Source organism: Rhopilema esculentum, chromosome 19, assembly GCF_057945365.1.
Source record: "Rhopilema esculentum isolate cy_ngs chromosome 19, ASM5794536v1, whole genome shotgun sequence".
In the NCBI taxonomy this organism is placed as follows: Eukaryota; Metazoa; Cnidaria; class Scyphozoa; order Rhizostomeae; family Rhizostomatidae; genus Rhopilema; species Rhopilema esculentum.
In genome coordinates, this window is record NC_142833.1 from 6708648 (window position 1) to 6734012 (window position 25365).

Consider the following 25365-nt stretch of genomic DNA (forward strand, 5'->3'; position numbering starts at 1 on the left):
AACTATTATAAATATCAAATTTATACGTCTTATGCCCAGTGACGTCATTTGGCTAGGTAGGATTGAAATGGGAAGCTTAAGTACACCAGGGAACATGGAGAATGATTCGATTGCGAATATGTGGTCGCAGGATATGTTTATGGTATAGTTGGTTGCGCATATGACAACGACGCGTTTATTTAGCAACTATGAGAAAATATATTTACTTTTCAGCATGTAGTCCAATAAATTTCGAGGATTCACACTGGGTTCCAAGGATGAGGGGATACAGGGCATGTAAGAGGCAACAATAGGGTGTTTCGAATGGAAAAAAGCGATAAGGGCAGGGGACGGGTTGGTAATACCTCTTAGTGTACACAGCCGTGCCGCATTTTCGACCGCTCCATGACCAAACACTTTAATAGCGATGGGTTACTTTGATCTTTGAAAAATACACTAATGGGCCATGCAGAACCTACAGCCTCTCATAATTGAGACGGGAACTAACAAAACATATTGGAACCAGGATTTCTTCCTAAATTTCCCATCTCATAATAGGAAATAGTAACATTTCTACGTACGACATACACGTAATATACTCCAACGGTCCTACGCCCCCTAACCTCCTTTTCAATATCATCCAATACAAGGCTGTTAGCGAATCATGTAAACTGCATGGAATAAAAGACCGGTAAACGCAAAATAATACGCAGGTTTATGGGCACTCACTTTTGTTCGATCAATGTTTTGAATCCACTTAGTCTGTTCTGCAAGCGGTGGTTGCAACACAAAAGCGGTAACCAAAGAACCGTATTCGTTTAGATACAGGAATAGAAAGCCTCCTGTAGGAAAAAATAACACATGCTTTACTTACATTGAATAAACATTTGCTTGTGCAGAGCATGACTGCAAATAATGGGGCGGTGTTATCAGTTTGTTTTGGAGAAGGAAGCTGCACGTTTTCCGGAATGGAAAGATAATGGTGTTATTCTTTGATCGATTTCCTGGTTTTAGAATCCTTACGAGCCCTGTATCAAATGAGTACATTTGATAAATGAAATAACATCCTGAAGGTTTTCGAATAGTGAGAGCTGCACGATCATAACAACTCCGTTAGATAAAATGGTTTTCAAAGAATTCCAAAAATTGAGAAATGTTTACAATGAAATAATTGCATTCTTCAAAAAGCCATTGACTGTTTCAAAGTTGAAAACGTTTGTGTTTTTGTTTGAATGTTATCATACGGAAGCAAATAACAACACCTTAGTATGGATTGTATGGATTGATAAATTAGGGGTTTGGCCAAACTGCAAATATAATACATTACCATGATACCCTCAATTTTTATCAGATTCTTTATCAGAGTTAAAGAATCACAGCTCAGGCAATATTTTATGCCGGTGGCAGTTCGGGCTGTTTTCAACAAATGCTTCAATGATTCTTTTCAGAAAAGTGCTTTGAATTTTTCTAAGGTCAATATCCACTCAAATAAAGAGCCTGATAACCCCACCTATAAAATTCTTTTGAACCACTTTTACAGGAAGTTGATGCTTAACACAGGATAGTAACTAAAGTTATTTTTGATCGTGATTCTTTGCTCTTTCGTAAGATCAATTCTTAGGGGATTATGTCAGTGTCGCAGGACTTTTCACCAAAAGCAATGGAAAATATTTAGGGCACTGATTTCTACCATCAAATCAAAATATGAGAGCTTAAAAGCGAAATTAGCCAACCTTCTCTCAACTACCACTATGGCAAAAAATTAAGAATAAAGGGTTTGATTGCTTTGACGCATTAGCAGAAAAAACTCTTCAAACATTAGAGGGCTATGCTTGAATCCAGAGTAAAAGGAATCTTTAAGTTTGTTTAACAGTCAGAAAGACAGGACAGTCAGAAAAAATTAAGAAACTTCAGTACTCGAAGCAAAAAAATTAAGAAATTATTTAATAGTGATAAAACTGAGAAGAACGAAATTTTGTAAAATCCAAGAACATGATTGCCCTGTTGGCCTAGAACTTGAGACACAAGGGATAAAAATATACTTCCCACATCTAGATACAGTATCAGAACGGAAGCGAACCTCATAACATCATTCATGACATGAATTTCCAGAACGTTAAGAAAATGGAGTACTCAAACTCGACCTCTTATAAATAAAAGAGTGTGTCTTTTTAACATAAGAAAAATGGAATGAAAGTGACAGCAAGTGAGTTACACCATGTATTATTTGGTTTTTAATTAGCATACTCACCAGATTCTTTAAGGGGCTTAGTGATCACCTTGTTTAATCTGAAAGGCTGAAATTGAGAAACGAATTCACTTTTCACCATTTTGAGATAAAATTAAATAACAAAAACCAAATACCAAGAAACTAAATATATATATATCGAAATTTTTGTATAGACAATGTTCTCCTCTTCATCTTTTTTAATGATACGTTCTTGTTGCCTGCTATACAGCATTCCTTTATAAAATTTCGTATTTGCTAACACTGTAAGATACACTTCCTCTAAGTCTATATCATCATGAGTACTTTTGTAGCATACTTTTTGCAAATAAACATTGTTTGACTGCCTTCAGACAAAAATGAGAGTAAAAATTAAAACCTCAAAGTTAATGCAAACACGAGGGTGACTGAATTGTAAATATCCAATAGTTAAGATTTCGTTTTATATATACATTAGAACCGAAGATTATATAAACATTATGCACACATCGAATAAGTTGGGACAATCAGCTTTTCTTTAAGAACATTTTGCCTTGTATACTGTTTACTGTTAGTAATGAGCACAATTATCTGACTCGACAAGGCCCGTGGCTTTAAATACGTTTCCAGACATCGGATCCAATATGCTGTATATTCAGTTTGTATCCGTTTGACAAGAAAAAGTTGATGACGCATATCCGAAAGAAACCTAGCCAATTATTCTTAGGTTGGGCTACAGACAAAAATCCTACACGCCTAGTAACCAACTGAACCTTTAGTCATAAGTGCAATAAGTCAAAGGTTAAATATTTCAGGGCATGGGTGGAATTTCACAAAGAGATATGAATCGTAAAAGAAAAAGAGAATCTCTGGGTGGTTATCTTAAAAACCAGTGAAGGGGTACTGATTTTCCTCTTAAACAACCAATTTTCATTAAAAATGTAACGAAAAGCTGTATTCAAATTTCGATTAGATGTCTCTCCGTATTCTTCTTAGTCAGTGTTGGAATTTTTCAAGCCTCAGAATTAGGTCACGTGACATGGGTACGTTTGATCTTTGCAAATATCTCATTTAAGTAAAATCATATCAAAATGGATAAATTAAGCAAATTACCTGCTTTAAAATTTTCAGCTTTTCGTTACTTCTCTTGGCTTTGGTAATCAGGAAAATATCAGTGAATAGGAAGCAATACACGTCCGTCTGAAAAAAGAAAAAATGTATCAATAATAGAAGGCGATGAAGGCACGTGGAAAATAAGGATTTGGTTTTTATAGACTGTAGAAACCGGGTTTAAATCGAAGGGGGTTTTAAGGGAAAAGCTGAATTTGTGACTAAGTATGAGACAACAATTTCTTCAAGCTCCTAGCAACATTCCGAACTTTAAGTAAAATTCCTGCTTTGGGAAGGAAGATTTGGTAAAGCATAAACGCCTATAAAGGAGAATTATATAATACCATAAGGTAAGTTCCCCTTAATTCGCAAAGAAAATATGAACATAACAAAAGCTAACTATGGTGGGGTGTTAATTAATTGAAAAAACGGATGCAGGAGGCAAAACTTTTTTTGCATATCGATGAACACGCAATCCTAATATTTTTTATTATGAGCGAAATACAGTTTTTAATTTGGTTTGCTTAAAGGACAAGTGACACACTTTTCACCCTATCTTTTCTTTTCATTAACTTATAGATCATCATTTAGAAGTAAGTTTTACCTGGTTTAGAACAAAAGATTCTAATCATGGGGCGCAGGGGGCGCGATTTTGCTTTTTATCACGTGACCCTATGACGTACATTGTGATAACTCGGAATTTTCCTGTCATTGATAGAGAGTTTACGAAACACGACGCGACAGGTCCAGACGAACTGAATTCGTTTAGAAGCGTGTTGTAAACGTTAATATTACACTGTATACCAGTAGCAGCAATAACAAATTATCACAATCTACGTCACGGTGTCACGTGATTCATTTCCCGCCATAATTTGAAAAGGGTTTTTAAGTAGGAAAATGAAATCAGAAAGGAAAAATATTTCAACAACACTCTCATACAGCATTTTACTATAAGTTAAAATTAAAAAAAAATTTGGCGCCAAAAGCGTGTCACTTGTCCTTTAAAGAAACTATTTAAACAATTATCCCAAAGTTTATTTTCAGAACTTCTGCTGTTCGAAAACTGCAAGGAAATAATTTTATCTGTTCATTTTATTGAAATATTTCAAAGACCATTACCCTACTAATTTTATAAGGGTGCCCCTTTGCCTGATACCCTCGAGTTTCACCTTCGAGTACTTTAAAACTGAGATTTTAAAACTGATTGAGGTTTTTCACACTATTTCAAATCTGACGGGATTTTAAGATCCTAAGACTGTGATGATATCTGTAGTAATTAAGCTTTTAAAAAAGCAAATATCATACTCTGTTTTGTTTCTCTGCTAATTTCATGGGACCCTCTAATACCACACATCGATGCTCGTTGGCAGTTAGAAATGGGACACTGCAGTTGAGATCAAAACTTGAAAAATCACCAAGCACCTAAGGAGGTAAAACGAAATCGTGAAAATCAACAGACAGAAATGATCCAGATAGAATTTTATTGCTCACCCTAATTTGGAGCCTTTACATTTTAAAAGATATTAATCGACCCGTTAAATATCTCGACACCCAATATGATTAGATTTTAAAGTAAAGCCCGTTAGTCTTGAAACCTTGAGCAGTAGGAATCTATATATAAGCACATCGAATTCTAAAAGATATTAAAAGAAATATGGCTTGAAAACAACTCAGATCAACTACAACCAACACAAGATTTTACCTTTTCCAAAGCGTGTCATATTCGTGTAATAATCAATCATATAAAAAGAAAACACAAAATAAAACGAAACAAGATTGGAAATCTTACAAAAAAGTTAAGTTATATGCAGTTAATTAAAACTCGCAATATCGAGGATTTCTTCATTATTAGGAAGCTTTTCAATAGGATTTCACTTCTTGTTGTCACAAAAGTCAAGAAAAATTGAAGATTTTATATTTTCAAAACTTTGGCAAGACAAGCAATTTTTTCAAGTTACTTTGAGAAAGTACAAATTTTGGAAGTCAATATTGCGATCACCCTTTATTACCTATTTAAAAAGTACATCTGGTAGGCATTAAAACATCTAGCAGTGAGTTATTATAAATGTAATTTCTTATTGACTTACTGACGAGAGCCCATCTGGTGGCAATAGAGAACGAGGAGAACCCAGGACATGTCTTTGTATCTGGCTAATCCCCTCCACTCCCCAGAAAATAAGGGGGGGGGGGGATATCACCTATCTTGAATCTTCCCATTGGTAACATTCTTGATTAGGATAAATAAAGCTAGATTGATTATATATCACAGGGCATGATCTGACAAAACACTTACTTTTTCCACTTCATCATTCACTGGCTCTACTGGCATGTAAAAATCAAGCTTCTCGACAACTCCCTGCATTTTCTTTTGCTCGTGACGTATCCGCAAAGCAGAATTCACATGCACCACAAATGCATCCACGCAACGGATCTAGAGCGGAATTCGAAGATTTCAAAAAAAGAAGAACCAGCATTGACTTCCTTAAATATATACTTACTTACATCTATGAAAAATTTGTACCGATATGGATGGAACAGTGGGAAGTGACACAGCACTTAGCGGTTCATGCTTGGGTACTGAGGCTCTAAAGTGCTGTAAGTTAGGAGAAGTTCTTAATCTAAACGGTATAGCACAAAAATGATATGCAGACTAAATGGATGACCATACGGTGTATAAAAAGATTAAATCATTAAAGATTAAAGCGTTAAAGATAAAAGTGGTTCATGCTTGTATACTGAGGCTCCAAAGTGCTGTAAGTTAGGGGAAGTTCTGAATCGAAACGGCAGAGTGCAAATATGAAAGAGCACATGGATGACTAAACGGTTTATAATAAGTTGAATCTCAAACACCTACCATCTGCTGGACAACAGCTTTGTCGTCATGATTCTGTGTCTTTTTTAGAATAGCTTTCATAAGCAGCGAGTATTTCGTAAGTCTTTGCATTGGTTTTACCAACAGGTCCGTCAACTTTAAACGATTACAGAGTTTGTGGTCTTCACACCACTAGGGAGGCAAATTAAAGAGTATGATGGACTAGGTTTGGAAATGAAGTAAATAATTATTCACACGTTTCAAAAGAATACAAAAGTAGTACATGAAACGAGTAGGGATATTAATAAGTGACAATAACAGATGTCGTGCCAAACACTTAAAAAAGGGAGATATCGTTCGATTTGAAAATTTTATAAACCAACACTAGCACTGTGATCTCCCCACTGTGAGAACCCGTTTCATCGTACGAACTCTCTTCATTATTTTACTATTTTTCATCGCGTAATTTCTCTTATAAGCATGTTATTATTTTCAATTCGTACCGTAATTATTAAGGTATAAATAATTAACTTTTTATTTAAATAAAGATCCTGATGGTGGATTTTTATTCGTCAAGTGCTTCGTTCTCTGTGGCCATGCATCGTTTTACAAGAAAGATGTTTTAAGATTCTAAATGTGTGAAACAATATGCAAGCATTTGAGATTAAATCAACTAAGATCATTACAGCTAGCAAAGCACAAAGCATGATCCAGCAAAATCACCTAGACCTTCATTCTTTAGATCTGCACTATGCCATTACATGTTTTTAATGTAAAAAGTGGATAACAAATAATCTACCAGCCATTTTAAGAAAATCGTGCAATCGAATACTCACCTTTAAATAAGTTTTAAACTTCTCATTTTCATTACTAATGGTCTTCAGATATTGCAAGCATTTTGCTTCTTCCATACAATACTTCATATACGGATGGAAAATCTCCGAAAACTGCAAAAAATGAAATTTATTAAAAACAGCATACCCGCAACATTAAAGACTCATTGCTAACAATGGGCCTTTGCGAGCGTGGCGACGGTCCAAACAATGGCAGTAATTGATTTTAGACAGTCTAAAAATGCATTATGGGATGCTTACGTAGCGCAATGGCTCATTGTTAGCAATGAGTCTTTAAAGAAAGGACTAAACGTTTTTCTAACTCTCTACTCTCATGTCAGGCATTTTAATAATTTCGGATCCCTTCTTTTTGGCGTCAAAACCAGGCTACCAACGCACCCTTTTCAATGTTGAAATATTTTTGAAAGGTAAAACTGCAAGGTCATAATATTTATAGTGATACTAACTGGCATTCACTAAATCAAATAAATAAACTCGTTTTCTATCTATCTGATAAAACGAAGACGGAGAAAGTAAAATTCCTGTTTGAATACCAGCGAGGGACTTTTTAGGGGGATAGAAACTCTCCATATCATGTTCAACTTACAAAAAAAATAATGTTCGGTGAAGACAAAGTGTCAGTAGAAAAGACTAGATTTCTTTAATATAACCTGTTTCTAATCATAGGCCTTTCATATTGAATAAAAAATATTAATTGTTACTTCAACTTACACGTGAAAAACCTTCGTATAATGCCACAGGCGAGAGCATTTCTTTATCTTTGCGTGCCTGTCACCAAGATTAAATATAATCAGTTAGAAAGCACACAGTATGGATAAACAATGGTAGTTCATGTAGATGCGAGGCGCTTTGCGAAAGTTGACAATTTGATAACCCATAAGATAATTAAAGCATTTAAAGAGAGCTTGTAACAGGTAAGAAGTAAGGAGATAAAAGAAGGGTTTGTTTTGAAGACAAGCTCAGCCCACATAGATGTTGAGTATATCGCTGTAACATGATAGTCGAGACACTAATAGGACTGAAAATGGTCTATGCCAATTTTACAAACGTCAAATGTTAAGAAGGAAACATAAACAGCAATAAATGCAACATGAGGAGCTCGGATCTATACGAGGCTTCGTTACTTGATACGAGGTTGATTAAAGATAGTATCATTACAATGGTACTGGTGGCAGCCTTTTTCTTGTCTTAATAACCAAACAAATATGATCATAGCAGATCATGATTAAAACTGGTAGCTAGATATATATGGACAAACGTTCATGTGAGTAGATTACATACCTTTTCGATCACTGGCTTGAGATATTTCGACCAAAATAAGGAATTAGCTTCCCAAACCTCTTCAATGTTACCAAATAATTGGTAAATATCGATCTAGGTACGAAAGCATCAAAATGAATTTCGCTTTAAGCGAATAAAGGATTTGTAAGCAGACAGAGAGACAGCTGTCATGGAAAATTCAAAAGAATAGAAATTGCAGATGATTGTAATAAAGAGGATTTTAAGAAATATGAAAACATAGATTGTATATTTTTTTTCTTACTTCTTGCAAATATCCTTCACTCTGAAGATTTTGCAGACTTCGCAGAAAGAGCTGAAAGAAACAAGACACGTCAAATTAACTTGCGAGAATCAACATAAACTTTTTTCTCGATCAGTTTTTCAGTATCTAAATCATGCAATATTTAGCATAACAACAAACTGCTGTCAAGACGGAACATAAACTGAAGCTATCATTTTCATTGACAGGGCATACTTTTTAGGAAAGACGTTTAAAGGAAAGACGTTAATATCGCCGGAAAATTCACAAAATATAAGCTATGTTAGCAGTATGATAAACAGAAATATCATAATGTTTGAAACACATAATCCATTATACCTTATTGATAAGGTTAAGCCTCTGCAGGTAGTTGGACTCGGTTGTAAGGAGTTCCCAAATCGCTTCCTGTTGATCCTTTCTCTTTTTAGGTAATTCCTTTAAATGGATAGTAAAGTTAAGTCAGCAATGAAAGCCAGAAATTTCATACTTTCAAGGTGGATAATAAACTCGTTCATTGGAAGAATAAATTCGTTCCGTTGGATCACAATATAACAATGAAGTTGTCTTTTTGAGAAATATCTGCGATACTTGAAATATCTGCGCAAACTTTTAATCAAGGACATGGGTAGTAAAGCAAGAAGGTATTCAAGAAGATTACGATATCAACATTAAGAGGCCAGCCAAGGCCAGCCATCAAACATTAAACTCACCTCTGGGTGATCGATAACCAAAGTCCATGACTCTTCCTAAAAAGGAAAGAAATTCCAAACTATAAGGCTTATTAACTTCACAAATAGAGAAAGACGGTGTTCAAATCGCAGAAGTCAGGTTCAAGATTCAAGAGTTCAGTTCCGTGAAACACAATCTGGTCCAAAAAATTATCCATATGGCATCTGAAACTGAAGAAGCTGCACTGAAATTGAAAGACTAACGTACCATAAAAAATTCGTCGCATTCTCCATCAAGTTCGTCTTCATTCTCGCCTCGATCTCCATCTATTCCATACACACTATAGAAATCTAAGACATCATTGAACGTTCGCGTAACATCCTGAAAAATAGAACATGAATCACACTTACAGGCTGTAATCTTCAACTACTGAATCGAGGATAGGTTACAGCAAAAACTCTCAAAATTTCGCTGAAGTTCGTCCAACATTTATGCTCAGTAAATATTTAGAACGTTTGGCCGCCTTGAACATCTTCTTATGAACATTATCTTGAAGGAGCAATGTTGAGAACGTTTTTCCACTCTTTTCGACAATATTCAGTGCACGTAGCACGTAGCTTGGCGCTGGAACAAATATAGTTGTCGAAAAAGACTTGCAGTTACGAGTCACGTGTTAATGTTTAGCTAAATGTTCGGTCAAATGTTGGAACCGTTTGGCCAGATCAAGGATAGCCCAGCAATATTTAGTGTGTGTTCAACAGAAATATCTACAGCATCTGCCCGAGGCTTAACTAACAGCGCATCGTTCGTTTTTAGACAATAAAGTTTACACAGTCCACTATATATTATATCCTGCACTACACAACAGAGTAGCTAACAGTAATATTCAATAATAGGTTGTATATTTTGCCTGAAGGAAAGACTAATTGAAGGTACATGTGGGAATTATACCATAAGCAATAAAAGCAAATGAGTAACCTTCTCTTATGCTAAGTCAAGGAATGCAAAAGACAGGGAAAACTATACTAGGTCGTTTTTGGTGCAATCTTCAACAGAGCCTTTTGTCTTTTTCATAATAAATAGATTGATAGCATTTTAATATTGGTAAACAGACGAAAATTGTTATTTTTCTCCTAGCATGTTCAATTTGCAAAGAAACACCAAAGAAACACCAAAGTAGAATGCTTTTCTCTAAATTCACACCAACCGGCATGTTGATGCCACAAAATCTGATCTTCTAGCTAGAAAACACACTATACTAAATAATGTTCCTTTCATATGGATTTCCAGATAGATCAGTTAAACTTACATGACCTTAATTAACCCTTTACTTTAATTGCAACCATTTATAATCAAAACGATTGGAGACAAATTGGAGACATACCTTCAACTTTGGAACTTCATAAATTCCTGATCGCCTCTGCGGGCCTCCTCTTCCCTGATCAAATGACTGCATTTTCTCATCACCAAGATGCGAGAAGAGGTTTTTTCTGCCTTTTTGACTCTAGATTAAAACCAAAGCAACACTGTTAATCAACATGACGGTGGTGATGTAATGCTGGCATTAAGAAAACATTACTTGTGTTCTATGAAAATTCTTTTTGCTACCCCAAAGCCTTAATCTTAAAAGCCCTTCAATACGAATTCTCAATATTTGAAATGTACTTATTTCTGGTATTGGCTGAGTAAAATTCTCACATACAAATAAATCTAGAACAAGCTATTTCGAATTCAAAGCGGAAATTATGATAATTTTCATATAATGATATTTTGAGGGCTTCTAGTAGCAATAGGCTAACGCTCAAAAACACCAGTTCCATATGGATAAAACTATACAAATTAAAGGCTACGGCAATTCTAATACAAGGAGCACTGGTAGCAGAAGAAACCAGGAACCAAATAGAACAGTTTCAAAAAAACATTTTCATAAAGATAATTTCCAAATAGAGTGGCTTTAAATAAAACGGGAAGGCTTCAAAAGGCAACTGTTTCAAGCAGAGCGGTACCAAACAAACTTTTCAAAATAAAACGGTTCTGAGCAGGACAGTTCTAAAAAGAAGAGTTCCAGTTACAGGAGTTCCAAATTGGAGGTTCCAAATAGTTCAAAATATTGATATCACTAACAACTTTCGTAAACTTATGATGAGAACGACCAAGTATCTACGTTAAAATGATTTAATGGATAGGACGAACCTGTTCCTTCTTGCTTTCATCTCGGTGATAAGCTTTTTTCGCAATTTCTATAATTCGTTTGTCGACTTTGAGGTCTTCGATTGCTACAAAAAGGTTTTTGTTGTGAGAACGAGACCAGAGATATCTTGAAGCATATAGTGAATTTCGCAAAGTTCACTCGTAAGAAAAAGTTAATTTATCTATACAAAGTTAACCTGTACATCTGTAACAAAATGACAAAATGAGAATTACAAGAACCCCCCCCCCCCCCCACCTCTACTTTAAGTAGTACTTGAGTCCCATGATTCCACTCTTTTTGTGTCATTTTAACTTTTGTAGAAACAGAGGCTCGTGAACAAGGGATGGGTGCAAATTTCAAAGATCCTTGCAGTGTTGATAAATAGCTCTTAGCACATAGCAGAAAGAAACTCATGGGCAGAAGTCATCAATGGCATATTAAGTTAGATTAGCCTCAGCACGGATGTCACAATAGGAGTGGCTATTCATGTTACTCTTACATTTAGAAAAACTACAAGCAATCCTATGGAGAAATCACGAACTAGCATGAAAATCATTAGCAAGAGAGCAAAACAATTACTATAATTAAAAAAAACAAAATCATACGGTTATCGCACTAGCATAGAGCGATATGTTGATTATATTAAAGGATAAGTGCACGGCTCTGAAGAACTACCGTTTTGCAAAGGATTAAGCTAAATATTCGTTGCTGGGGCAAATCATGACGTGAAAAAAGGCAGATATCGAATAGGACGAGCGCTGTGACTCATTTGAGATGACTGACATCAAGTATGCCATTTATTTGATTGTTTACTGTAATTTAAAGTGTGATTGATCAGTTAGAGTATGAGTGTTTAGGTTGATAGATTTCTAAAACAAAAAACCTGTAGCTACGATGTGCTGCAGGCTTGTATGGTGTATTTAAAGCACTTTTCCTAAATAAAATTTCTGTTAGTCCCACAAACCGTTACTTTTTATGTTTTGCGATGCTGACAAATTGCTTAGGTATCAAGCAGACCAACACTGCACCAAACAAAAGTGAAAGGATCTAAATTGTACACAAATAACTCACCTCTAACATGCAAAATGTTTCCACCAAGAGGATAAATATCAAATGCTAAAGGTAAAGGCGTGTTTGAGGCATCAAGACATGCCGAATGCGTCTCGAAACTCAGCCCGCGTTTTTCAAAGAGTGGCCACAATGATTCTCTAAAAAAAGAACAAACAACATGGAGTTGCTTTGAAGATTCAGAAAATCTCGTTTTCTAAAAAGTGCTGCGGCACTAGTTGCGAGGGAGGGTGTGCTACTAAATCGAGGGCAGTGCCGGGTGTAGTTAACGCAGTCATTCATTCTACCCACTATTATGCTATAATTCCCTTGTTTTGTTTGTTTATGGCATTCATTTGCAGGCTTCCAATACACACAGCAGTGAAATGCATGAAAAATTATATCATTCACCACCTTAGGGTATATGTAGCTTTTGTTTTTTATTATTACCCCCTCGACACCTCTCCCCCAGAAATGACATTATCGTATACATCAATGAATGACCTCAGTTTGTAACCATTCCTGTTGTTACACTAGGCCTAACTTTTTAATCGCCTTTTTCACGAAACTGTGTATCTAACAAGCTAGAGACCTAAATAAATGTTGTACGAAAGACTTTGATTATTGGTGCTAATCTTCATCGTTATCAAGTGTCTAAACAGTCACCATATGAAAGGCCTAATCTTTCGGATACCTTTCGGTTATAGCAGCACTAAGAAGAGGGCGGCATGAATGGAAAAGTGAGCAAAAAGAATGATTAATGTAAGCAACATAATTTGGCAAGAAAATTATTCTTAAAACTATTATTAACAATTAAATTTTAAAAACTTAACTAATGCCAGGCATTAATCATCAAATTTGTAAAAGGCACCTATTAAAATGAGGCGCTAATTCGAAGAAATAATGAGACAGGTGAAAAATTGAGCTTGATTGATGTACGTGGCAGGCCAGAATGTTACAGCAAATGTCTTCTTATAATACAGACTGTCCAGAGCGAGGTAAAGTCATTAGTGAGCTTTTTAAAATCTAGCAACTGCCATTTCGACTCTAGGATATTTAAAGGTCTTTTAGTGCCTTTAAAATGGTGTAGCGGTTATAAGCAGTTTTTTAGCAAGTACCTTAGAATGACCCTTGATAAGATATACACTGTTTTCATTCCCAATTTTTGCTAGCTCCATTCAAAACAACATTCATTATCACATTTTCAGCATACACAACAAAAGATAAAACAACTTGATGTATAACGAGCTTATTCAGGTTCGTTTTCCAAAGGGAAGAAAACAAGAGAGCTTTGCACAGCTGAACAAATGCAGCAAAGGTACCAGTAGAGAAAGAATAATGAGAATGCGAAATATTACAGATGACTTAGATAGAACAAAAATGTCACCCAGTTTCTATTGTGTGTCTTACATGAGACGTATGACTTGGAGAGATATGACATGCCGACCTACAACCTGCTTACACGTTTTAATAAGAGTAGCTCAGATCTGACTGCTGAAAAAGTTGGAAATAGCAAACTTACTTTAGGGACTTCCCTCTTACTGCATTGATGACTTCAGAATCATGGGGTTGTTCACACCCTGGCTCGTAAAAGCGAACTCTCAACAGTTCTCGTCCCGGGTCCTGGAAAACAAAACACAATTAAAAGTTGATTTAAGTTAAGGGCATTTAATTGTAGATATTTAAACGGAGAAAATTATGACAAAAATTGTCTCAGCTCGTTATCAGAAAAAACTGAAAAGTTTGATTAACTGAAATACAAGTGCAGTCCGGCAGCTCCAAAACAAACATTTCTTTGGGTGCAATTATAGGTAGGCCAAGGGAGCTATAATACAGAAGGACTACGTTGGTTTAGAATTCAGCTGCCGCTAAATAAAAAAGTAAAATATATTGTAGGATTGCCTACACGTGTAGGCTCACAAAAACTAAGCCTACAATCAATTAATGAGCTACAAGGGTTTTAGAGAAATTCATTAGCAACAAAATTAGTAAGCTGTGCGCGGAAAATTAAACAAAATTTTCGTTCTACAGTCTACAATAGAAGAAAACATTTACTAAAATTTTTCAATAAATCAGAAATAAATGTTGAAAGAGAGTCAAGTCGAGCTAAAGCTTGCTAATTGTGTACCAAAGCTAGTTCACATTCAAAATTACATGGTGCAACAAAGCAACTGCTCAGCAGAGAGATGTGTCCCCGAATAAGTACAGCATATATCAAAGGTTCTACTCCTAAGAACCAATATTTGGGATTTTACGGATAAAGCCTATCGAAAAATGAACAACTTCAAAAGTTCGAGTATACTAAGCTAGAACCATCTTTTCATGCAGAGATAAGCAACACAGACAAAGAAATGCACTTTAAAGACCAGCGCAACAGGGGGCCAGGGGGCAATGGCTTACCACTTTTCGATAAATATAAGAATAAAAACAGCTTAAATAATTCATATAGATAAACCTTCAGATTATAACAAATACTTTGAGCCAAAGTACACAAGTCAAACAGCATCAGCAAAATTTTTTCCACAATTGGGGCTAGGGGGGTAAGAGGCCCTTCTAGTTTAAGATCAGTGGCGCGGGCCCTTCTTTGGATCAGTATATATATATATGCCTGCCAATGCTTTCTCAGTTAAGAAAATAACAGAGAAAATTAAAGAATCGACACCCATTAAAATAAAACATGATTACAGTCTTTCCCAGTTTCTAACACAAAGAGGAAATTATTTAGATCAAACAGTAATTTTTGGGGAGACGAGCTAGCGAAAACTTCAAATGAGTGAGGTAACCCTCCGTCCTGGAGGAGTCATATAGCATTCGTAATAATAACTTCGTTCCATGCGCATGCTCTTTGACCCTAGGACGGAGGGTTGCCTTATTCATTGAAAAACCTTCTACAGCTTGCCTCCCTAAAAAGCAATGAAGAAAACATGAAGGATTCTGCCAATCATGTATTAGAACAAAAATATGGCAGGCACTCAGTGAGGTTTATTTCAAAATTTCACCAGCTCACAGGTGACAATGGTGATAGCAACAGACAACAAACACAGACAAGATATGCTATTAGGGTATTATTATCGACATATGTGAATAGAGCTAAATGGATCATTGCGGATATTCATGGGTTTATAGTTCTGTGGTGAGGGAAAAATTTTCTGTTTCACTTCAACCGTCAACATTTCAGAACACAGTAAGAAAGACGTTAATTCCTTCACTTCAAGTCAATATAACAGCTCTCAAGCAAGCAAATCATTCGCAGAAAAACGGCTCCACAAATGTTTTTCTTGATGTTCAGAATTTGATCTACAGGTCAAGTAGTTCCAGCGATGATTTTAATGGAAGATAAGAGGACGCTTTTCAAAACATAGGAAAATCCAATGACGGACAGATTTTTCTAAAGAAAGCGAAAAACTAGACAGCATTGTATGTAAATTTCATTTCTAAGGTATGTATAGTAACAGGAGCTAAGAATAACATGGGGGAATAGCAGAGAGCGATGTATGATGTGTGTTTGAGCTGGGGATCACACCTACAAGGTCGTGTCCATGCATGCACGGTCAACTAGGATGTATAGAGAGTTCTTATACTAAACATAGACGGGGTTAGGTCCGATTCTGTAAACTGACTAACCTCTTCTACAAGTGTCTGAGCCATTGCTTGAATCGTTGTGAACGAATGCCTCCGTCGCAACTTCGGTTTTTCTACTTCAAAAACATCGTCATAATCAGCATCATGATCAGAATCCGTGTCCTGGGAATTCATCATACTATCGAATTCCGAATCTATCGACTCACGACTAAGATCGAATGTTGACGAAAATGCTCGTTTTATTTTCGATTTTTCGAAAATTCTCTGCAGACTAAGTCTCAAGGGGTTTACCCTGACAGATGGCATATCACTTGAATCCAAGTCAGTTTTGCCTACTCTTCGCGGCCGTATAGCGTAGGAAGACATTACGAGCAGTGTGATTAAGTTATATTTACATTCGAAATGAGATTACATCACTGCAGTAAAACATCATGAAGGTGCTTCAACAGCAATAGCAAGGAAACATGAAAACAGCCGAGAAGATATCCTTGCAGCACTTTCCCCAGTCAACGTTATGGCCAATCTGATAAGCAAATCCTTTTATATAGTTCTTCGGAATACCTGAACAGTGTAATCAATGCTTCAGAAGCAATGCTTTGCAAATATGGGTTATTATTTGTTTTTTTTACTGCAAACCCGATTGACTTTTAATCAACGAAGAGGCAATATGATCTGGACATGAACCTCGGTCAAAACATTGTCTCGATTCTTTCTACCTGCTGGTGGCGCATCTCCTTGTGCAATGAAAAATGTTTACTTATTTATGCCATTAATTGACATCACCTTAAAACTCCAGCGAAACTTCCGAAAACTGTAATGCAATAAAATGATAACCACGAATCCAAAATCCAAATACTGCTGATCTACTTTTGCCTTGCTTAGGCGAAAAAACGTTTCAGAAACACAGAGCAAAATCCTCAAAGACACAAAATCTTGGAGAAAAGCAATGCAGTTTCAACTTCGCCATTCTGGTTGATAAAATATCCAGAAACTCCAGTCAGACGTGGTGACACGAGTAAGGTAAAGATCATATGACCTACAGCATCACATCAAACAACGTCTGATTAAAACTGTCCTCTGTCAAAGCATGCGTAGCCAAAGAAACAAGTTTGCCGTATTCAGAATTAAATTGGCCAATATAGAAACAATCCACAAGCTTTTAATCAATCTTTGTAAAAAAGAAAGGAAAAGAGGTCACTTTAACTTCTAGTTAAGTTTCTTCTATTGTTTTCCAGGATCTCCAGTCGGGTCAATAAAAAAGTAACTGTGCATATTAATGGTGAAGCAGGAAAGTCTTTAGAGCGTTCAACTTTTGTATCAAATTCTATTTCTAAAACGTTCACGACAGTGATTCCATTGTGGGTTTATGCTTAGCTAAATCCAAATACAGAAACGTTTGCAGATTTCATTGCGCTGTTGTTGCGGCTATTTATAAATTCCCTAACATTCTAGAAGTTTCCTTGACTTCTGCAGGTTAGCTCTTTCCCTGGGAACAAGGAAGAAATTAGCAATGTGCTCAACACGTCATGCGTATTTCTGAAGCTAATTCAAAACCAGAACTCGAAATCAAACAATACTATATCAGTTGATTCAGTCAAAAGCCAACAACAATACGATAATAGCCTTTATATCAAACGATAATACCACCATCTCAATTCTCCAGACGAAGTGTGACACGGGCAGTAGATTGCGATAGACGATCACAATGTGAGCATTTCAAACCTATGGTCATGTGACTACTTCTTGCTGCAATCATTGCTGATTACATTGTGAAATGGAACGATGTGGACCTTCTAAGAACCTCCTCAATTAGGGACAAATACTGGACCATAACCAGCCAATAACGTTTTCAGAAACAGCGACTACCTTTACAGCACATTATTTTCTTTGGTCTGAAACTAGAGATGACGAAATTTAGCCAATCCTCGCGTAGATAGCTCGATTAACGGATAGACTTTGACCGAATGGAGTTTCTTTCCAAAAACAGGCAATCCTTCAATGGACGATACTAATTAAAACCAGCTTTGTAGATTACGAAAAATCAAAGAATTCTGCGATCCAACTACCGACCTACCGTGACCGTAGCAAAAACAAATTGCCACAAATATAAAAAATGTTGGACTTTGAAGTTAGCATAAGAGGTGGTTTCTTTGCTAAAAATTAAACTATTATTACTACTGTATAAAGCATGACCTGTGAAAACAAGGAAATCCTCGAGCTATCAAAACTAGGCAAACTCAAATAAAGACATGAAACCCAGTGAACACTTTTCGCAATAGAGGGATTTATCAAACAAAGCACTATTGGTTCAGAGATACGGTAAGAATCGTGTCGGTTTTTTAGGGTCCTTTGTCTGCAAGTATTTACATTTAGACTAGTTCTAATCATTTCTTCTGTTATTACAGTGATTACGTTGAATCCATGGCCAGGCTTATCAGAAAAGCCAAATACAAACATAATTCTAGATGTGGCAGGGTCATTCTTTCACTGTTCTGCATTGAAAATTCAACTCTGCAAATGACAGCATCGTTATGCATTCTTGTTTACGCTGCCTGCAAGTTACTGCCATCATTTTTCAAGAGTTTTATTTGTTAAAGATATAGATATTTTTATATCTCAACGCCTTGCCATCTATTCTTCATTTTACCCCATCTAAATTCAACAAAATTACCCTTGAATGTGGCAATAACAGTGCCAAGCATGAAACAACATATAGAAAATATTAAAGAATTCTTGTAGTGACACGATAAGAAGAAATGGACGTTACTGTACATAAGGCATTAAAAGTTATAATTGTATTTAGTGGATAATTGATGCTAAAAGTCATGCTACCAATAAATCAGCAATTATCTAATAGCAATCATTAATAATCGTACAAACAGGCGATGTGTGGTTTGAATAATATATGTCATATAAGGCTTAAAAGGAATGATAATGAAAAAAATGCTTCGAAGGAGGCAAAAGCCCAACTATTGGCACATCTTTTGGCCTAAACACCAAGTTAGGAAACAGATATCCAGTTAAAATATCCCGAGTTCCTAGAGCGTGGTCCAACTCAAACATAGACTTGGAAAAAAAAGCTTTGCTAACAAGGTTTTCTCCAAGTGACTCAAAAAAACTGTGATGATAAAAATAAGCAAGCATGGTACTGTCTTTGGAGATGAACAGAAAATTTTTTGAAAATGGTATGGTAATAATAAAGCATGACGTAATTATTTCTTAATGATATATTCGTTAAAAAACCGGGGATTAAAATACATATTCAGAGTCGTGATTTGCTTGGCAATTCAGTGTGATCAGTGGAATAGCGATGCGGCAAAAATACAAACCTTAAGCTTTCATAAAGCTAACAGAAGATGTGTTGGTGGCGCATTCTACATGCCGATAAAAAACGATTCAAGAAAAGTCGAGAGGGCTAGAGAAAAGGTGATTTAAGTAGATAGGACACCTTTCTTCTGCAAAAAGCATGTGCTGAAAAATTGGATTATATTCAAGAGAGAATGTTTTGAAAAAAAGTCAGAAATATGACAATTAAGTGAACTGCTTTATAAACGGGAAATAACCATTTGGAATATTTGGTTCTTTGGAGGTCGACGATATGCTTCCTAAATTCTGATCAAATAAGGCGGAAAGACAGGCGATCGAAAACAAACAGCGCTAAACATGTCAAAGCAGAACCAGGCAGGATATACGTCATGCCCTCAATATCTGGCTTCTTAGAAAGAGAGAACGGCTCAGCACATAGGTGTATTAACACCACCGAGAAACGGTTTTGACAATTAAGTCTCTAAATTTCACCGTTCAAAGGAACATTCGACCTGGTTTGATCAACGAATGTCAAATAAGAATTTGCAGCAGTGATCTGATTATGGAAAAAGGCAACATCGTAGTCTGGGTCATTCTCTGATAATTCAGAGGATAGAGATAAGCAAGATTGACTGAAAGACATTTGAATCTAGCAGTACAACTTATTTTGGGATTTCAATAGAGCTAAATAAAAATGCTGACTCAAGGAAGGTTAAAAAACGCTTTCTTTATCGGCGAAACCAACAAGCCTGCAAGTGAACTTGATGTTTATTTTTTTTAAAATTAATCTAATCACTATTCCAGTAAAATGACAAAAAACCCTCCGGTGGAGATCTAAGAAAGGGGCGAGATACAAGACAATAGTTTTTGCAAATGTCTTATATCTTAGATATCGAAACAAAGGTCGTTGAAAACAAGAAAGTAAATACAATATCCGTTTTTACAAAGCATTGGCCTGATAACAAAGAGAAAAATAGACCCCTAAAGGTTCGGAGGACGACGGACCCTGAAAAACGTTGTCCCGATAAAAATATACAAGGGATCAAAAGACTCAGTCCTTTCAAAAAAGATCACCGAGAGCTGCCCCGTTAAGAAATACACAACAATCCTTTTAAGAACGATCACCGAGAGCTGCACCGCAAAATAGTGCCATTCGAGGTTTCGGCGGACTGTGTGCTATCCCATAAAGTTGCAATAAAAAGTGTTAAGTATGTAGTAAAAAGGTGTCAGCACCATAGCTTATCAGTTTGTTATCTAACTTTTATATACGAAGTATATATGCAAAAAAATTGAATACTGGAGACCTACTTCGCTAGCTTTGCTCTTTGAAACTTTCTTTTTCGCAGCTCCTCCGCTAGAATTAATATTGAAAAACCTTCTGGCAGAAGCATAACCTTTATTTTTCTTGTCACTGTGAAACAAAGAATAAAAATAGCATTAAAAATTTAGAATTGAGAAAAAGAAAATATTAAGAAGAAAACAGACAGTAATATGCTTTCTACCATCAAAAAAGCAACTTAAGATACTTAAAAGTATTGCTGTTTAATGAATAAACAATAATTGCTAACATACGAAACTCTTTCATTTTTTCAATTCACAGTCGTTCTCAGTGATCATTTAGCAAATTTGATCAATCTGTAGGTCGATAAGATCTTTGAAATAAGTTTCCAAAGTCAAAAGAACATAAGTTTGGACTATAAGAAGCAGGCAACTTAAGAAAACCTTGAGCTGAAGAAGAAAATGGCATGGTAAAAATGAAAGTCTTAAAACGAAGTTAGAAAAACTAGTTTTAGAAGAGACTGTAACAGGCCAAACCAGGAAATCAAAACTTGGATAGCAATACAGCATCTTAAATACTTTAAGTCAGGCCTCAAAAAGGAGAGCAGAGTAAGTTGGCACTGCTCCCAGGAAATTTCTTGGAATCGAATTTCACAGGAAATGTATCTTAACCACAAAATATTTTTAAATCCAGATAATAGAGTGTGAAACGAACATAGCTAATTGGAAGTAAATATGAAGAAAACATGAAAGTGAAACGGTAGATGCTAATAACCCCAAACTCAATGCCAACACACAAGTAGAAAATGGAAACCCTTTGGTACAATGATAGTTTATATGGGTCTTGCTTTTGATTCTTTAATTTAAAGTGGCAGGTTATAAAACAAAACTATCCTTTGTTACCATAGCAGTATCCACAAAAGCAATTCTAAAGAGCGCAGAGATTAAAACAATAGAAAACACAAACTGTCAAATTAACAACTCAAAGAGAAATAATAAGGAACAACATACAAATGCGGTCTTTGCTCTGTCTCTTCTTCGTTACCAGAGTCGGAATTTGTAGATCTAATCGAGGCTGTCCTCTTGAAGTTCTTGGGAAGTTGGAATCGGAGATGACAGACTGCTTGACCGACGTGTATTGACTGATCGCAGTCGTCGCAAAGCAGCAGCGGGTTCATGTTGTTGCCTTCTTGACAATCGGTGTGATGGCAGATCTGAAGAAAAATGGGAATAACATAAGCTCATGAGATAATGAAGATTGCCGTTAGAATGTTTGTTTCAGAGAGCTCGATGCCGCGTAGCTAGGAATTGACACACCTTGATGAGCAGAACACGATGGTTTAAAGTTTCAGCTTTTGAGTAAAATGCTCAGCTCAATCACCAGGCAATTAGTGAACCTAAAAATCTTCCTGGAAGAGTCAACCTACGATTGGTCATTCACAACAACTATGCGATATACAGAACCACTTTTGGTCCAAATAGTTAGGATCTCAAATAAATTTATCTCCCTGTAGGTAGTAGGGAGTGCATGTCATTGAATGTTTTTAGACCTCACACAAAAAATCCGGAATGGTAGTTAAAAATATTCATAGATCCGGAATATACTCGATAAACAACTTAAAATCTCTAAGTAAGAGGGATATACACAAATATTTTTACAAAACTTCAGAAGAAAACATCTGTAAGCATCTTTCTACGTGAACATATACAAACTAAGGATAGCAAAAAAAACAGTTTTCCACATGAACGGAATTTATAAACATAAACCTATAATTCCGGAAACAAACTGGGAACGAAATTTATACATCCGGAGATGATAGTGAATAACATAAGCTCAACAATCTTGATAAACAATCTTGAGCCCAAATATATTCTTGCATAATCTTTAAACGTGACCATGTGAAAATTCTTTTAGTTAATGAAAAGGAGAAAAATATAAAAGGTTTAGCCATCAGTTTAGCCTGGTCAACACACATTCAAAACAAGATTATTTTTAGCTGTTGTATAATTGTTAGATTAATTATTACTGTATTTTTTAAAAATTATTAGAAAAATCAGATAAATGTTATGCGTGGGAGCCTGGCTACAATTCTTCATTTACATTAAAGTTCTTACTTTCAGGATATACAAATATACTTCATTCCCATGAAATTCTACATTTAGAAGACTCGCATTTGTGTCCATTTCAAAAAAGGCACGAGAATCTGATTCTTTAAAATGTCTTAAACAAAGGGAAAAGACCCTAACTTTTTCAAACATATTGCAGTGTAGTAACTTGCAAAAACATACATAAAAACTAACAACAAGATACAAAACTATGAACAATGAAGCTAATAACTTGAAGCTAATATCGAATAGCTCTAACATTTTCGTTATGACACAAACCCCTGATGTGTCTAAACGACTAAGATGGCTGAACTATAAACACTTAAAGCACAAAGCAATAATAATTATTCTGCAGTTAAAACTAAAGAACTTTGGCGAACATCTTTAATCTTCCAATCTCAAACGGACAGAAGGATGCGAATGAATAGCAAGTATATAGGAACCACACAACAATAGTATCATCAGTAGAATAATCAACAATAGAATAATATCAGAATTTCAACCCTTTACTCATCGTGCAGCTTACCGTAGAATAACTTTTCGCATGTTCAAGTCTCTTTCCTTGGAAAAGCGTTTGTAAATTGTTAACACTGAATGCTTTTACCAGCGCCATAGTTTATGCAGCTCGACCGTTACTGTGCGGCTTATGTCCTGATCGGTTTTGTGAGCGCAAAGGACTTACATTCGACCCACGTGGGCGAATTGGTAACGGATAGCGAATTAGGAAACAGGAAAAAGTCTTTTGGTTTGAAACTGCAGGGGTTAAGTTGAAGCAAATCTTTAAAGCTTTAGTATTAAAACGTCACCTCGAACTACGCTTGCTATGGGTAATACAATTTCATGCAGAATTTGTATTTTGTAGCGTACTGGGAACCAAAATAACAGGCAGCTTTGAAGATAACAAGAAAAACTTGAAGGCAACAAGGCATGTTACACTGGTGGCGAAACAGATGATGATTATAATTATTATCATCGTTTTGTTATTGATTGGTTGGGCATGTTTTAGAGGAAAAGTATTCCTTATGATGATGATGACCATGACAAAGACAATAATGATTTATATAATTATGGTGATGATTATTATGATGACGATCGATCATTATGATTGATAGTGTTCGAATTGAGAAATTATTGAATTGGACTGAGGTATTAACATGGTAGTTTCGTTCACTAACTTCACAAAAGAGCATTTCAAAGGTATATTCTTTCAGATGCGAAAGTGACATGATGATTCATGTGCACAGAAGCACCATTTGACAAAGGAACGAATAAACGAAATCCAGTGCGTAATATCATCACAACGGCCTTTAAAAATTTATAACAAAGGTTGGAGTGACTATTCCTCCCGCGGTGAAAGGCGTGTCAGTTTGTTATGTTAATATCTTTAATGATTAAAAGAAGCTCAATTTGTTCAATGCAAGTGATTAAATAAAACTGTAGGCGTTATGGCCTCCTCCGCTACACAGTATTATGACGTCATACGATATTACAAAAACATAGACGTTTATAATTATAGCAACAAATGTATTGGAGTGGACATAGAAAGAAGATTATCCTACACGCTCCAACACAGTCTCATGGCTTTATCTATTCAAGAAGCGGTCATTCCAGTCCACATTTCAGTTTTTCAATGGACATAAAGCCAAGACCCTGACCGGCGGACTTCAACGCTTTGGGCTGCGAATGGTACCATAGTAAAATATGAAACGCATCTAGTAATTTATGAAATATTCTGACAGCATGCCATGACTCTCCCCATGATAGTTGTTAATGTTAAAGCTCTCCCCAAATAAAAACAGAATTTGTTGAGCAAAATTTCGAATATAATCAGAGAGGTTGCCTGCTTAATCTCTGTATCTAGGCATTTACAAACCACCTCTGAATGAAAATGACTTCTGCCAATCGCAAGTTTCTTTCTTTAGGAGCTCTAAAGGGTGTTTACATAACTTTTAAATTTTTTTTTCAGGAAATCAAAATTAGCCATGCTCGTGTAACGTGCTTTCATGAACTAAAAGTTCGCCTTCTACGAAGAGATCGTAGAGATAGATTTACACTGACACTAACCCTAGCCGTGGCCATAACCCTAAATCTACCTAGCCCTAACTCCCAAAATGCTTCTAACTTGATAACCTTATTAAATATCATATTAAATAACCATTACGCGCAACGAAGGAGCGATTTCCGCAGCTTACACAGCAGCAACGAAGGAGCGATTATTCCGCAGCTTACAGCGCATGTTTTACGTCACAATGTTCTACTGACAATGACTCAAGAGGCACATTTTCCAACAATCTAACTTAATTTACCTTGACTGCAGGTCTTTTCCCCGGTTGCTTGCATTTCCGACCTTGGCAGTATTTCTCACCGTCATCTAAAAGCAAAAGAAATAGACATCATGGTTAAAGCAAATTGAGGCTTGAAATAACAAACAAACAATTTAGAATGAAATTCTGACCTCAATAGCCTAAGTGACGGAAAATTTATCATATAAAACTAAGTTCTTTTTGAAAAAACTTTGCAGGATTTATTAAACCTATTCTTTAGCATTGCCCTCATTAGCATTCACACTATTTGGATCCTTTTGAAAAAATCCAGAGAGAGCGTTCGTGCTTAAATTTATAATATCCCCAAAAATAATCTAGCTAGAAAAGATGGCTTGGTTATTTATGAATTTATACTGCCTGG

The 25365-nt window shown here is 35.8% G+C and overlaps 1 protein-coding gene across 3 annotated transcripts in view; it reads right to left on the reverse strand.

The window, feature by feature from the left end:
- LOC135688509 (uncharacterized) overlaps positions 1–25365 on the reverse strand; it is a 41003-nt gene that overhangs the window by 4701 nt on the left and 10937 nt on the right. For 2 of the 3 annotated variants that reach the window (XM_065205379.2, XM_065205378.2), the window contains exons 2-21: positions 24987–25051; positions 21586–21788; positions 20605–20707; positions 13931–14031; positions 12433–12569; positions 11364–11446; positions 10555–10674; positions 9438–9551; positions 9212–9247; positions 8841–8936; positions 8505–8555; positions 8243–8335; positions 7673–7729; positions 6944–7054; positions 6150–6299; positions 5589–5726; positions 4601–4717; positions 3299–3385; positions 2231–2276; positions 709–821 (exon numbers count right to left, since the gene is read on the reverse strand). In XM_065205379.2, coding sequence (XP_065061451.2) covers positions 709–821; positions 2231–2276; positions 3299–3385; positions 4601–4717; positions 5589–5726; positions 6150–6299; positions 6944–7054; positions 7673–7729; positions 8243–8335; positions 8505–8555; positions 8841–8936; positions 9212–9247; positions 9438–9551; positions 10555–10674; positions 11364–11446; positions 12433–12569; positions 13931–14031; positions 20605–20707; positions 21586–21788; positions 24987–25051 — 2021 coding nt within the window. The other variant, XM_065205380.2, reaches the window with a different exon arrangement.